The sequence below is a fragment of the Pseudochaenichthys georgianus genome, chromosome 4, assembly GCF_902827115.2.
Source record: "Pseudochaenichthys georgianus chromosome 4, fPseGeo1.2, whole genome shotgun sequence".
In the NCBI taxonomy this organism is placed as follows: Eukaryota; Metazoa; Chordata; class Actinopteri; order Perciformes; family Channichthyidae; genus Pseudochaenichthys; species Pseudochaenichthys georgianus.
Window position 1 is genome coordinate 4464533 of NC_047506.1, and position 14620 is coordinate 4479152.

General features: G+C 42.3%; 1 protein-coding gene across 1 annotated transcript; it reads left to right on the forward strand.

Annotated features, from left to right (window-relative positions):
• The first annotated feature begins 1660 nt into the window (after window positions 1–1660).
• s1pr3a (sphingosine-1-phosphate receptor 3a) lies at window positions 1661–5851 on the forward strand. Its single transcript, XM_034081376.2, has 2 exons — window positions 1661–1974; window positions 2705–5851. The coding sequence occupies exon 2, from the start codon at window positions 2827–2829 to the stop codon at window positions 4009–4011; it is 1185 nt and encodes a 394-aa protein (XP_033937267.1). The 5' UTR covers window positions 1661–1974; window positions 2705–2826; the 3' UTR covers window positions 4012–5851.
• The last annotated feature ends 8769 nt before the right edge of the window (window positions 5852–14620 follow it).

Genomic DNA, 14620 nt, shown 5'->3' on the forward strand with positions numbered 1-14620 from the left:
CCTTGCCTTGCCTTGCCTTCAGGGCCGGGCGACCTTGGGTTCGACTTGACGGTAACACAGTGTTTTCCAAGTATGAATGTTGTCTGTGTTTTTTTGTCTGTTTACAAAAGTTATTGTAACAATTTGTGTCGAGTAAAAACGTCATGTTCAGTGTTAGGTTGCTCCACCATCCCAAGATGCAATAAACTAAGCTGGTGACGGCTAAAATGCCTGGGTTTCAAAACAGTAATCAACAAACTAATGGTTAGTGTTACAGTAGGTCCACTTTGCACAAACAGTCTATGGTTCTCACCTCGGTTACCCAAGTCACACCACAACAGGAAGTTGCAGGAGGAAAATAATGATTGGTATTTTCAGGATTACAGCACGGCAGACCACGAAGGTGTGAAAACAATTGCATTAAATCAACATCAGACTTGTGGTGTCCTTGAATGCATCTGACGGATTGATAAGGAAACCATGTGGGTCACTAGAAATGCAGCTTCCCAAACTAGTGTCTTCTTCCTATCAGTGACATATTTCTTCAGAATACAACAACGAAAGTGCATAAAAGGACAAGAGAAGTATGACTCTTCCCTTCCCATAGTTGGCTTCAATGGGAGAGGTCTGACCTATCTCACCCTCTGATGGAGCAAAGGGACCGAGCCATCTTTTATTTGAACTTTAAAAACAATGAGTCAGACATCAAACGAGTAGCAACTTCTTGGCTTGTCACCGGAGGGGCTGATTTCCCAGAAAGGCAAATAATCACTCACACTTTATGGGTTATTTCGTGAGTCTGTTGTCAACTTTTAGATAATCTGGATTTGGCTTTCAGTTCTCTAACAAATTGAACTGGGGGGGTAATGTCGGTTTATGAATCCATCATCATTATCAATCCTGAAAATATGCAACCAAAGCAAAACAGAATAAGGCGGTGTAGATGATGACAGGGAGCGCATCAGGCCCCGGGGCACACCTCTGTGACATGAGCGTGCTGGTGCAGCAATTGAATGACAGAAACAAATGAGATGTTCCTGTCTGAATCAGTCAGCGGAACTCCAGCGGTGGGAATTAACTGCATTACTCAAGTATTGTACTTAAGTGCTTTTTTGACAATGTAGGCCTACGTGAATATTTCCATGTTATAGCCTACCTTTATTCCACTATATTTCAGAGGCAAACATTGTACTTATTACTCAACTACATTTATTATACAACACGCTAATATGGTACAATGCTGTATTGCTAATCTACAGTATTTCAACCATCTAACTTTGGTCCAAAATTACAAACTACAACACTAAAATGCTCTTACATATATAAAAACAGGGTAATATAATAAACATAACAATATGAATACTGTGAAAATAGCCATTCTGCAAAACGAGTGCTCAAACTTCTGTACTTTTAAGAAGGGAACATTTTGAAATCAGGACTTTTACTTGTAATGGAGTATTTTAGGACCATAGTATTTGTACGTTTACTTAAAGGATCTGAGTACTTCTTCCACTGCTGAACTGAATCAAAAACAAACCATACTTTAAAAATGAAAACAAATCAAACCCACCCTATCATTTTGGAAATTAATGTAATCGTTATGAACACAAAGTGACACGTCTGGTGTCCGGCTCGATGACACGATGTGACCTCTTTCCTGACTCATAATTAAGACTAAATGGAGAGGTGGGGGAAATCCCTCCCCCAGCAGGGTGGGGTGATGGCGGCAGTGTCCGAGCTGCAGGAGTCACAGTGTGGAGGAGATGAAGTTCAGGACGCAACACAAAGTGGATGTAAAGAGAAACCGTGATTGGAAACGTTTATACGGGAGAGGACGATATATCGACTTTGCATTTACGTCGGAGATATCCCATTTTTGGCAAACACGTAATTTGCTCGAGTGCATCGATACGCAGGAAAGATAATTACTTTCTAAATAACTTCAACTATCGTCCATCAACCGGGATGTATAGATGAGACAAGTTATTCCATCAGGTAAGTTCAATTACTCTTATCTGCAGCAGTATCAGTCATTGAAGACACCTTTCCTACTAGCTTACCTGCTGGTCTATAAAAGTGCATCATTCAATTCAACTTTGGGAAACATTTCCAAAACAGGAAAGCTGAAATCGCTAAAAACAACAACAAATTGTTTCAACTAAAATAGTGTTTAAAAGTGTTTACATTTTGAAAAAATAAGAATACCCAATAGTTCCACATCCTTGTGTATTTATTAATCTTGGACACACCTCCCACATCAAGATTAAATGACATGTTAAACTTCTCGATACATTTGTAAGCTTTTACATCGAGATGTTTAACAGGCTACACTCAGAGATGTATCCAATTATGGTTGTAGTCAATCATACTTGTATCGCACATGATGTATTAACAACAGTAACTGACACAGCTGTTTGTTTAGTATTAACATGACAATAACAAAGTAGTTGTAATCTTATCTACAGTTTATTCTCCTTATACAAGTCTGTGTTATTTATATTCTCTTATATGAAATCTGCTACCTTAGCTAGGACAATAAAGTAATGAAATGTTAGTTATGCAGTTTTTTGTTCGATATGCACCTTTTTAACTAATACTTGTATATGTAAGAGTCCTTCTATATATATATTTCTTAGATAAAGTATCCAAAATGTTGTTGAATGTAACTTTTGTGACTTTAAAGTGTTGGATATAACTTTAAATATACATATTCTCTCTCTTACAGGTCTTTCAGGAGGCTGTAAAATGCCAGCTGTTACCCTGCCAGGTTAAGCATCCTCTGCTGTGTCCAGTGTTGTGGCGCCCTCTGCTGTCTGACCCAGGAAGGCCAAAGAAAGGCTAGTCAGGATGGGGAACATGGTGGAGGAGGGGATGAACACTGTCATCGTGAGCCACTACAACCACTCGGGGAAGTGGGATCGGCCTCGCAACAGCGGGGCCTGCAAGATGGCCGTGCTGCTCTTCATCTGCTGCCTCATCGTCCTGGAGAACGTCACGGTGCTGCTGGCTCTCTGGAGGAACAAACGCTTCCACAGCCGCATGTACTTCCTCATTGGGAACCTGGCGCTGTCAGACCTCTTGGCCGGCGTGGCCTATGTGGTCAACATCTTCACCTCGGGACGCAACACCTACTTCCTGACCCCGGTGCAGTGGCTGGCCAGAGAAGGCAGCATGTTCGTGGCCCTCAGTGCGTCCACCTTCAGCCTCCTGGCCATTGGGATTGAGAGGCACATGACTATGGTGCGTTTGCGTCCCTGTGAGACAGCAGGTCGCGGGAGACTTCTGGGTCTGTTGGCAGCCTGCTGGCTTGTGTCAGTGCTGCTCAGTGCCTTGCCCAGCCTGGGGTGGAACTGCCTGGACAATATGGCCTCCTGCTCCACCGTGCTGCCGCTCTACGCAAAGAGCTACGTGGCCTTCTGCATCAGCGTCTTCAGCGCCCTGCTGATGGCCATCATCATCCTGTACATCCGGATCTACCGCCTGGTGACCTCCAGCGGCCGCAGGGTGAGCAGCCAATCAGAGCACTCTCTCGCCCTGCTGAGGACAGTGGTTATTGTCCTGGGAGTGTTTGTCATGTGCTGGACGCCCCTCTTCCTCCTGCTGCTGCTGGATGTTGGCTGCAGCCCAGTGAAATGTCCCGTGCTCTTCCAGGTGGATTGGTTCATCGCCCTGGCTGTGCTCAACTCGGCCCTCAACCCTCTGATATACACTCTGTCCAGCAGGGAGATGAGGGCGGCCTTCTTCAGGCTGCTGTGCTGCTGTCAGACCAGCATGGAGCACACAGGGACCACCGTGCTGGGAAACCCCAACCTGGGAACAGTCATGCCCACAGCGGAGAACAGCAAGACCAGTGCAGGGGGGGGCAGTGGGCCGGGGAAGACCACGCTGCAAAGAGGGAAGGTTCCCACAGCGATGCACTCAGTAAACAAGAATGGAGACCCCTCAGCCACTGCTCTGCCACTCCCCTCTGGACCTGCAAACCTGCTCTCAGCTGTGCTCGTGAAGGCGCTGCCACCACTCAACAAGTTCTGAGTGGAAGCACATTGTGAGGAGTTACAGTCACACAGGAGTAGACTTAGTACTAGGGCTGGGCGATAGGGATTAAATACAATATCACAACATTTCTGATCAAATACATTCGATATTGCGATGATGATGTCGACCAGGGGTGTCAAACTAAATGTATTTGCGGGCCACATCACAATTATAGTTGCACTCAAAGGGCCGGTTGTGACTTTAGGACTATATAAATATATAATATATATAAAATAATGTATTATAATACATCATTTCCTGTGCATTGAATTATTATCGGATAGGGTAATAACTTCATAATTAACTACGTCTGAAAGCAGAAGTCTAGGGCAAATAATTGTAAGTCTCTTCAGTGAGCATGTCACAAAACAAGATGCATTGTGGGACACGTAGGCTACTTTATGGGCATGTAAAGTGGCATGTAACCATATAATAAACTTATTATATTCTTTGCATGCGGGCCACATTAAATGAAGTCGCGGGCCGGATTTGGCCCCCGGGCCTTGAGTTTGACACCCCTGATGTAGACTGATGAAGACCATTGGTGCTTTCATAAAGTATTTACACAATGAGATTTTTATGAAATAATCATTGTTTATGTGGATATAATGTCTAAGTGGCCTTAATAGAACAGTTTGGTTGGTTCAAAAAATCACTTAAAGTGTATGTTGTAAAGCCAGCAAATGACAAGTTATAATAATAAAGATAACTAATGTAAGATATCTATTATATCTAGTCTCATATCAATATGATATCGATGAATTGCCCAGCCCTACCTTGAACTGACATTGTCCTGCTATCAGCCACTTTTTGTTTATGCACTATGGATCGGATGAAGTAATGATATTCAGATAAAAGCAGATAACAATCTTCTAGATCATTCAAAGCCACTATTTATAACGACTCAATGATATCAATCACAACACCAGAGTTACTTGTTTTTGTCTAACACAATGATTTATGTTTCACATTTCAAAACTAACAAGCACAACAGTTTGCACCAAATTAAATATGTTGTCCTCATTCATTTCTGTGAAACTTGGTAATGTTTTAAACAACAACACTATAATTAATTGTATAAATGTCAATGTGTTCGTTTTTACTATGTTATTATAATCAGAAAGGATCAAATCGGAGTGCTTGTTTTGCATGTGCCATATGCAAATACTCTACCTGTAATACTACCTGTATTTTGCATTACACCTTTACTTTGTAAATTATTTATTTTCTGTGAAAACATTTCCCATTTTAACACTATCGGTATACTTGTCTAGTATACTTGTTTGGTATATGTTGTGTGCATACAACCCTTCATGGTACTAGGATGTGGGTAGGATTGAGATGCACTGTGAGAGAAATCCAAAGATGAGTTTGTCAGACCAGCGGCCTCGTGAGGCTGTGAAACTCATTACACAACAAGTGTTGGAAGAATAAAACATGGCGAGACAACATTGTTATTTCCAGAGTCTCACCACTAATGGACAAGCGAGTAAAGACTGTCTTGAGGGTGGTGCTACAGGGAAAGTGATTTACTCAAATCAGTAGGGTTTAACTTCTGTATGGCGGCCATTTTAGGTTCAGTTCTATAGAATATACAGTTCTTTACTCTGTCAGCATCATCTAAATAAGCGTGGCTAAAAACAACACTCATTGACATGTTTGCTTCTCATCAGAAACCACTCACACGTCAACTAACCACTATAGCGATAGGAGTGCTGGATGTGAATTATTTAATGGTGGTAGACTGCAAATGACATTTCTGCCTTGGGTGGTGTAGTGCCTGATACCGTTATACAGCAAATAAAATAAAATCCTATTCCCTTTTATGAGATTTTCATACGTGTCCTGTTTTTATATTAAATCGATGTCTTGCCTGCTTTCAACCCCCTTCTTCTCATCCTGTGTAGCCGTGTCATTGCTGCTCCTCTGCAAACATTATCCGGATAAATATTCAGGCAAACCAGGGATAGTGATTTTGTCCGTATATTTTGTGCGCCAAATGAATGGTAAATGTTTGCTCGGATCAGTCTGTTGTAGCCACATGAAAGCCTAAAGGGACGGTTGATCAACAAATCGAGAATACATATTTTCCCTCTCACTTTAGTTCTTTTCATCAATATAGATTGATAAATGCCAAGTGTTGAAGGTACAGTATTAGATAAAGAGATGTTGGCCTTTTCTTTTGATCTAAATAAACTGCTTAATTCATTCTAATGACACTTGACCTTTGGTGCTTAAAGCCTATAGAAAAAGACATCTGAAAACTCAACGGGAATGTCTCTCTTACGATACGATACGATATACTTTATTGTCCCCGTAAGGACATTTGTTCTGGACTCCGTCCTGCAGTTCCACATACATGTACATATACAAACATAGTGGACATTAAGAGACATACACATATCATCAGTCATACACCTTTGGACAAACACAATACACAGACGCACATACTGACAATGGCGACCTATTGCACTACCCTCATGGCCAACATTTAAAGAGTACATTTCATTACATTTGACTACATTTCATTTCATGTGAATGTTAAGAAGCTTAATCGACATAGGTAGGAATGAGTGCCTGCTCTTGGGAACCCTAAATCTTCTACCAGAAGGTAGGAGCTGGAATTCTGGGTGGAGTATGTGGGTGGGATCAGACACAATTTAGTTTGCCTGTCTGATAATGGACTGCTCGTATATGTTTTGGAGAGATGGGTGTTTTTTAACTGTCATAATTTTCATAGCAGTCTGTACCAGGCGAGCGATCTGTGACTTTGACTGCACTGTCAAGTCACCATACCAGGCAGTAATACCATACCTAATGATGCTCTCCAACACTGCATGATAGAACAGTAACATGAACTTCTGGTCGACGCAGAAAGCCCGGAGTCGACGCAGAAAGTACAATCGCTTCAGAAATCATGACACAGTTAATGCATGCAATGCTAAGAACATTAACAACTCAATTCACTTTTTCTCAATGGAGTAATTATTTACATTTGAAAACTAAAGGAAATATTTTTTCCAGAAGTCATGACCTCATAATTTATAATAATCTACCTTTTCGGAGTGGTTTCATTAAGGACCTATTTTCTTTCTACCAAAACACACCATGCTTGTGTCAGCATTAGATTTAAAGAGACCCTATTATGCTTTCACTTTCCAGTAGTGTGTTGTGTAGGTTTCTGTGCACGTAAATGGTCTACAAAGGCTAAAATCCCAAAGTTCAAAGCACTTTTTGAGTATTAAAGCATGTGAACATGTCACGGTAGAGGCACAAAATACAAACATGAACCTGAAATTGTGTACAAAAAAACCCCTTTAAAATAATCCTTGGCTCTCATTAGTTTGCGCAGGTAAACAGGCGTATAAGAGCACAAGCCTCTCTTCCATGAGTAGAAATACGCTGATATGGTTGGTGGGTATAGAAAATAGTTCCTACATGAAGCTGCTCACAACCATGTCTGTCGATTATTTTAGAGTAACAGTGTCGTGATATCTGGATAGAGACATTTCAGTATTTATTTTGTACTTTTTGCACCACAAACTAGTTCCATTATATTCCTGGGAAGTTTCCAGATTTCGCAACTACACAAACATCTATGTAGAAAGAAAGAAAATAATTGCTTGTTTATGTTAACTGTGCCTTTCAGACATACATACAAAGGCTCTGATTATAATTTGCTTTTCAAACAGAAGATAAATGTCATATGATTGAACCTGCTGCACTCATCTAAAATCCTGATGGTAAGCTCACTGATGTTCTCTTATTGCCCTTCATAAGTAGACCTGGGTCAGCCTGTGATGAATAATGCAGAGAAACTCTTGATATGTATTTTAACTAGGAGCTTTCACCTCGACGAGGTCAGATATTAGTCATGAAGGATATTCATTTTTCTTTGAAGAGCTTCTTGAAAAATCTATCTGAAATCTGAAATGTGACAACACCTCCAGTTATTATATGTAACAAGTATGTAAGTAAGTGTGTATCATTAAGGAATAATTGTCCGAGGTTTTATTCATGTTATCCATTTAATGATAACAATGATGATTCAAAATGTGCACATATGACAACTTTCACATCACACACATTTACAGGATGTGTTCAAACCAGAAGAGTTCCCGATGAGGAAAGGGGTTTAGATGTTAGTGTTATTAACTGTGATAAATGCTCAGATACTTCTTGTCAATACTTATGATGCCAATACTTAATGGATGCGTTGGTTTTTCCGAGAAACCTGCATCAGTGAAGGTTACTTTGACTTGAATCATAGATGGGCCGATTGTAGCAGAGTTTTTTTTGTTTATACCACATTGCACGGCTCAGATTAGACCGGAGCTGACAGACTGGCATTTCATACTCACCTGAGCTAAAGGACGTGTCTCCGCTCAGCACCTCCGGATCTGATGGAAAAAGACATTACCAGCCAAGCTTTTCCAGCTTAAAGGTCACTTGCTGTTTCCTGTCAGAAATGTTCGAACACCCTCTTTCCTGAATTAGCCGGGGATGATGCTCGAAGTATGAGATCTGGAACATTAGGAAATGCCAAAAGTCAGTGAATCTCTCTTTTTGCTCATTTAGTCTGTTTCCCCCTTCTATTTCAACACCACCCTGATCCAAATCCTAATTACATTGAGTCTGATTCAAATAATAATAATAGATTTAATTTGTTAGCGCTTACACAGGTGCTCAAAGACGCTTTACAGATATAGTGAAGATAAAATAAAATAAAGGAACAACAAATAAATATATAGTTAAAGTTAAAGTCAAATAATACAAAAACAATCACACATTAAAAGCCAGATTGAAGACGTGAGTTTTTGTGAGTTTTTTTAAGGTGGTGAGGTCAGTGCAGTCTCTGATGGGTTGGGGGAGTGAATTCCAGAGGGAGGGGGCTGCGACGGAGAAGGCTCTGTCCCCCCAGGCAGGCCCGGTTCTACGGGGGTGCATAAGGGTGTATTGCACCCTCAGTTGAGTCGTTATGCACCCTCATTTGAAAAATGAAAAGTATTGAAAAAATATTACATTTTATATATACATAAATATTACATTTTGCCTACTATTACTAATAAGAAGAAGAAGAAGAAGAAGAAGAAGAAGAAGAAGAAGAAGAAGAAGAAGAAGAAGAAGAAGAAGAAGAAGAAGAAGAAGAAGAAGAAGAAGAAGAAGAAGAAGAAGAATATAGTGTACTTGTGGTTGAATAGCATTGTCTGCTGCATTTATTTGATCAATTTAAACGGTAAGTAACGTTATCATGTCAGGTGCGCGTGACCTGTGCCGCTGCACATTCATCATCTGCAAGGTGCTTACACAGCAGTCAATGATGGATCAGAAAATGGTTAAAACAACCAGCCCTTATCGCCAGCATACACTGCATCTACTGCAGGTAATAACAGTTCAGATCATGGGGACATTACGTTACTGTCGTGGACACTAACGTCCGCCTGCCTGACTCGCCGGCTTTGCCCGCCTCGCCCACAGGCGGAGCAGCCACAGCCGTCTTCGTTACCCCAAACACCGCCACCCCTCGGCGGCCCGCAAGTGCCAGAGGACCTCTGCAAAACAGAGCCTGCACAGGTATATTTAAAAAATTACCCAACTCGCCTGTACAGTGGGGTGAGGCGCTCATTTTGCAGCTCATGGTTTCAAAACAGAGATTGGCTGGAATATTCATGTACAAAAGATGCCATCTTCTGTTATGCATGTAGACATTTCGGTTCAAGTAAGTCAGATGCCTTCACCACAACTGGCTACAACAACTGGCGCCATGCTCTTATAGGCTACGTGATAAGGGACTGGGAAGGCATGAATCAAGCAAAGAGCACATAGATCCATAGATCTCTTAATGTTGCTCCCAAAGTGCACCAGATTGATACTTTTAACTTCAATATTTGAAAAAAAATCTTCCCGGGGGAGCATGCCCCCGGACCCCCCCAGAGGAGGTGAGGACCCCCATAGAGGGTGTTAGGTACACTCCCCACTTATAAAAATAGCACTTTACCACTGCACCCTCTCTAATCTCAGATGGACCCTGAGTCATTTTGTTCTGGAACCGGGCCTGCCCCCAGGTCCGGTGATTGATGCGGGTGGGGATGGATAGGAGGTCTATGTTGTCAGAAAACAGTTTTGCAACAAAAGAAAGATGAATACAATCCAGTAGATTTGAACTCTTCAAAGCCAAGTGAACGTACAAGAGAGGACTCACTGCTCAAAGGATAACGGCACATTATCTTTTCTCACATTTGGACTGTTTATGTTGGAAAAGGTATTATCATTTCAATGTATACACACGATACATACTGCCATCTGTCCGTCCTGGGAGTCAGACTCATGATGAAGAGGCATTGTTGAAGCTTGAACATCAGTAAAAGTAAAAGACAACCACGAACACATTTCGAGTGTGCCAGCTTATTACTTATTTGGCATCAATTAGACTTTAAAAATGCAAAACCGTGAGCCAAAAAACTCTGTATTCGCAATCATTCAAATCGAGAATGCTTTCTTGGCAATCCTGTGTGACATGGAATGGATTCCCAAATAAAATAAAAGAGAAGATCCTGATTGATTTGTAAAAAGACTTCCAGTAACACCTACAAATTATGGATCCAGAGCAAAACAAATACAAATAATGTGCGGTCAAGTTGTGGTTATTATGAGAAAATAGTGATTCACATGATGAACATGAGGCTGAAAGACAAAGTGTTGAACATGCCAATGGATATTATCAGTTTCACCATCCTCTCCTTCGATGTTCGTCTAAAAAAATACCTCCCACATGATTTTAGTAAACATGAATACATTCCTTTTCATTTTGATCCTCTTTACGTCCCACAGATTCCATTTGTCCCAACATCTGAAACAAACACCGTTTTCCGGCTGCTAACTGGGTCAAACACCTTAATAAATCATGTTAACTAAATAACCGCCACCAGTCTTCTTTGAAGGATTTAGACACGGTGGATTTGTCATTCTCTGTGCACAATGCTGATTTGCATATGACTAATGTGAACACGGCGGAGGACAAGAGAATCGCACCACCCCCTGTCATCGTGATCCTGGCTTTACGCTGGCGAGAAAGTGTGCATGCATGTGTGTGCGTGACCATTTGCACGTGTCAGTGTAATGTGTGTGTTTTTGAGAGGAAGAACAAAGACTCCATCTGGTCCGAGCCTCTGAATGTGCCAGTATGAAACACTTCTGTCACTCTGAAGTCCCGTTTTAAAGCAGCTCGGAAATGGAGTGGGGCCACGAGGAGAGCAGCGAGGGGTCCTGTTTGAGGCAAAGACCCTATCTGAGGCCATTCTCTCCACCAGTGTGATTTGAACCACTCTCACCAGAGGACACACTCTCATTCAAGCGGTGTGTGTTGACTCTCCTCCCTTACCTTCACCTCCACGGCTCTCCGACACAGTGTAATTACTTGCTGCCACAAAGAGAGAGGAGACCCAGGCAGATTTCGGTGATAAGCTCCACCGGGATCAGAGAGCTTTATTCAGAGAGCAGCTGGGAGGAGCGAAGGCAAAGGTCACATCGGGAGGATATCTGAAGGAACAGGCTGAGACTTGGAATTGTAGAAAATCCTCCCAGCACCCCCCTCGACACCCCGCTGCCGTGAAATCTCCTGTCCAGTGCTGATCAAGAAGACCGGAGATAAGGGATACTAAAGTTAGAAAAGTCATTCTCTATTTTCTTACTCCTGAATCATACAAGTCCCGATGTGTGCCTTTAGGGCTGCAACTCACATTTATTTTCATTGCCAATTTATATCTCAATTATTTTTTCAATTAATTGTTTCATTGGCTAGCCTCTAAAATTGAAAATCTCAATTTCCCTGAGCCTTAGGTCATGTTGAAGAAAAGGAAACAACCACCTAAATAATGAATAGTTGGTCAACACATTTTCTCTCAATTAAATATTTGTATCCGCAAATAATGTGATTTCACAGCATGAAACTGATCATGGATCTCTACATGAAGATAAATATGTTGATTTTACAGGCGAACAGTAACGTAATCGTGCTTCTATTAATATTGGACGATGATGATGTCTTTACTCATGCGCTCTTCATTCCACCTTAAAATTGTAGGCATTTTTGTCTGTGCTCTGCATTTCATAACAGAAGAGAATACACTTAAGTATGTCTTAAAGCTGCCTTTAGTGCGTCCCATCCAGAGGCGTAACTATCGACGGTGCAGCCGGTGCAACGCACCGGGGCCCAGAGCCGGCCAGCGGCCCAATGGCATTGACCGGTTCACACAGTCTTCAAAGTAACCAAGCAACCTAAATTAATTTGTAATTTGTCTGTCCAATGACCTTGCTCCCTTTCATGTCATGTGATACCTTGCGTGACGAGCGAACCATTTAATCAACCTGTAGCCTACTGTAGCTAGCAGCAGCAAGTTCGGCAGCATTATAAAAAAATGAATAGCTTGTATTTTTAATGTACAGCTAACCAAAGCACAAGAGCGGCGCTCAAAAAAGAAAGGACAAGAGAGAACAAGGAGATGTAACAGCTAAACTGACAGTATTTGTTGTCATACATCGTCCACGAAATCGAGCGTTAACGTTAGCAATGTTGACGCGCAACGGGAGCCGGAGGCTACCGATAGCTCACCTGCCTCACCACCATCATTGCCAACTATGGGGGGAAGTAAATGAACTTCTAGTACTTTGCAATTGAATTATTCATCCAATGCAAATGGGTTGACCTTTTTAAAGATTAATGCTGTTTTTTTTTATCTCGGTTCCATTTCTTCTACTCTCGGTCTTTTTGTACGAGAGATGTTGACCTGATACAATTAAACAGCCCTCACAACCTTCCTATCAATGCCATTCTATCGTAACAGATAGGTGGCAGGAGCGGATAAGCAATCACTTCTAAATTCTTCCCGTTAATATCTCCCTCTCCCCAAATCCCCCCTAACAGCAGCTGCTTCTCTCCGAACCCCTTCCGGATGGCAGTCTTCTGGCCGGGCCTGACGGCATGCACACACCTGCTCTCTCCGACCTCCAATCTATCTGTTCCTCTCCCGCCTGCCTGTTGGCCACGACTGCTGGGATTAGCGTGTCTGTGATGGTGGATCAGTGAGAAGGAGGACGGCGGCCTTTTAGTCTGACATGCGTGTCCCGTGCCTCTCTGGTGGCTTTGAGTGGCTGCACAGCTGGCTGAGTCCTGTCTCTGATGCACGTTCAGTCTGGAGGTGTGTGTGTTGTGTGAAAGAGCAACTGGAGGTGGAGACGACCATGATAAGCTTCCTCTGTTCAACTCATGAAAGATTTACAAGTTGGTTTTTGAACTGTCAAAAACTCACATGAGAGATAAATAAGCATGCAACACATGTGTCCCCAAGCTTTTATGAAGAACAGTAATGATTACCTTTTCCTTTAAAAGAGCCATTTTCAAATGCTTCATTTTTAACTTCAACTTTAACTTGATTATGTTTCAGCGGGACAATGGTTTATATTCCTTTGTTTACGGCATCTTGACTTTCTCATAATAAGAAACGCACCCGTGTTATTAACAGTGAGGCATGACCAGATGAAGGGACCAGCACCCTCAAACAGGAAAATGGAATTCAGCACCCATCGATTTTATGTGAACACCTGTGATTGTAATACTGCAAAGTGTCACAACTTCTCTTTAAAAAGGTATGAGAACTCTTTTAGGCGTTGCGTGCGTGCGTGCGCGTGCATGTTATGTGGCTTCCTAAAATGTTCTCTGGCTCTGCGGTGATCACAGGTGTTCATTCCTCCGAGCCTGTCTGATGGATTAACAGCTGCCTTCACCGTGTAATCGCCGACACCCCCCAGATCTGACATTACCCACGTCTTTCTGATGTGACAGCTGCACACACACACACACACACACACACACACACACACACACACACACACACACACACACACACACACACACACACACACACACACACACACACACACACACACACACACACACACACACACACACACACACACACACACACACACACACACACACACACATTTTACAATTTACACACACCAGAATTGTTGTAAAATGTTGCGAGGACGGTGCCATTAGTTCCAACACAAATGCGCTCATGAAATTAGAGCTTTTTCTTAGGTTTTATAAAGAATTAGCTAATTCAAAAAAACTGAAATACTGAAAGAAATAAACAGAGAGAAGGTTAGAGGTATACAAAACCCAGAGAAATAAGAGAGTGATATTTGTTTGATTTTAACATGCTGCTCTGCTACTGTCGTTATTATTCATATCCCTCCCCAGGGAGCCTCGTTTGAAAAATGGGACTATAGCAGCCCCCCCTCCATGTCACCGTCTCTCTCTCTTACACTCATAAACACACACACACTTGTTTGCCGTCTCCCTCCTCCTCCCCCCCCCCCCCATCTCCCTCCTTCACTCTTTTTCTCCCTCCCTTCACTCTTTCTCCCCAATAGAGCGATCCGGCTCGTCTCCTCTCTCCGTCATGCGGGTAATCAGCCTCTGCTATTTCATTTGGCTCAGTAATGAAAGCAATCCCAGTGCTTTTCACTGAGGCACAACCCAAATAATGAGGGGCTGCCTCACCCTCCCCAGCCACACCTCACCCCCAGTCCTCAGCCTCTC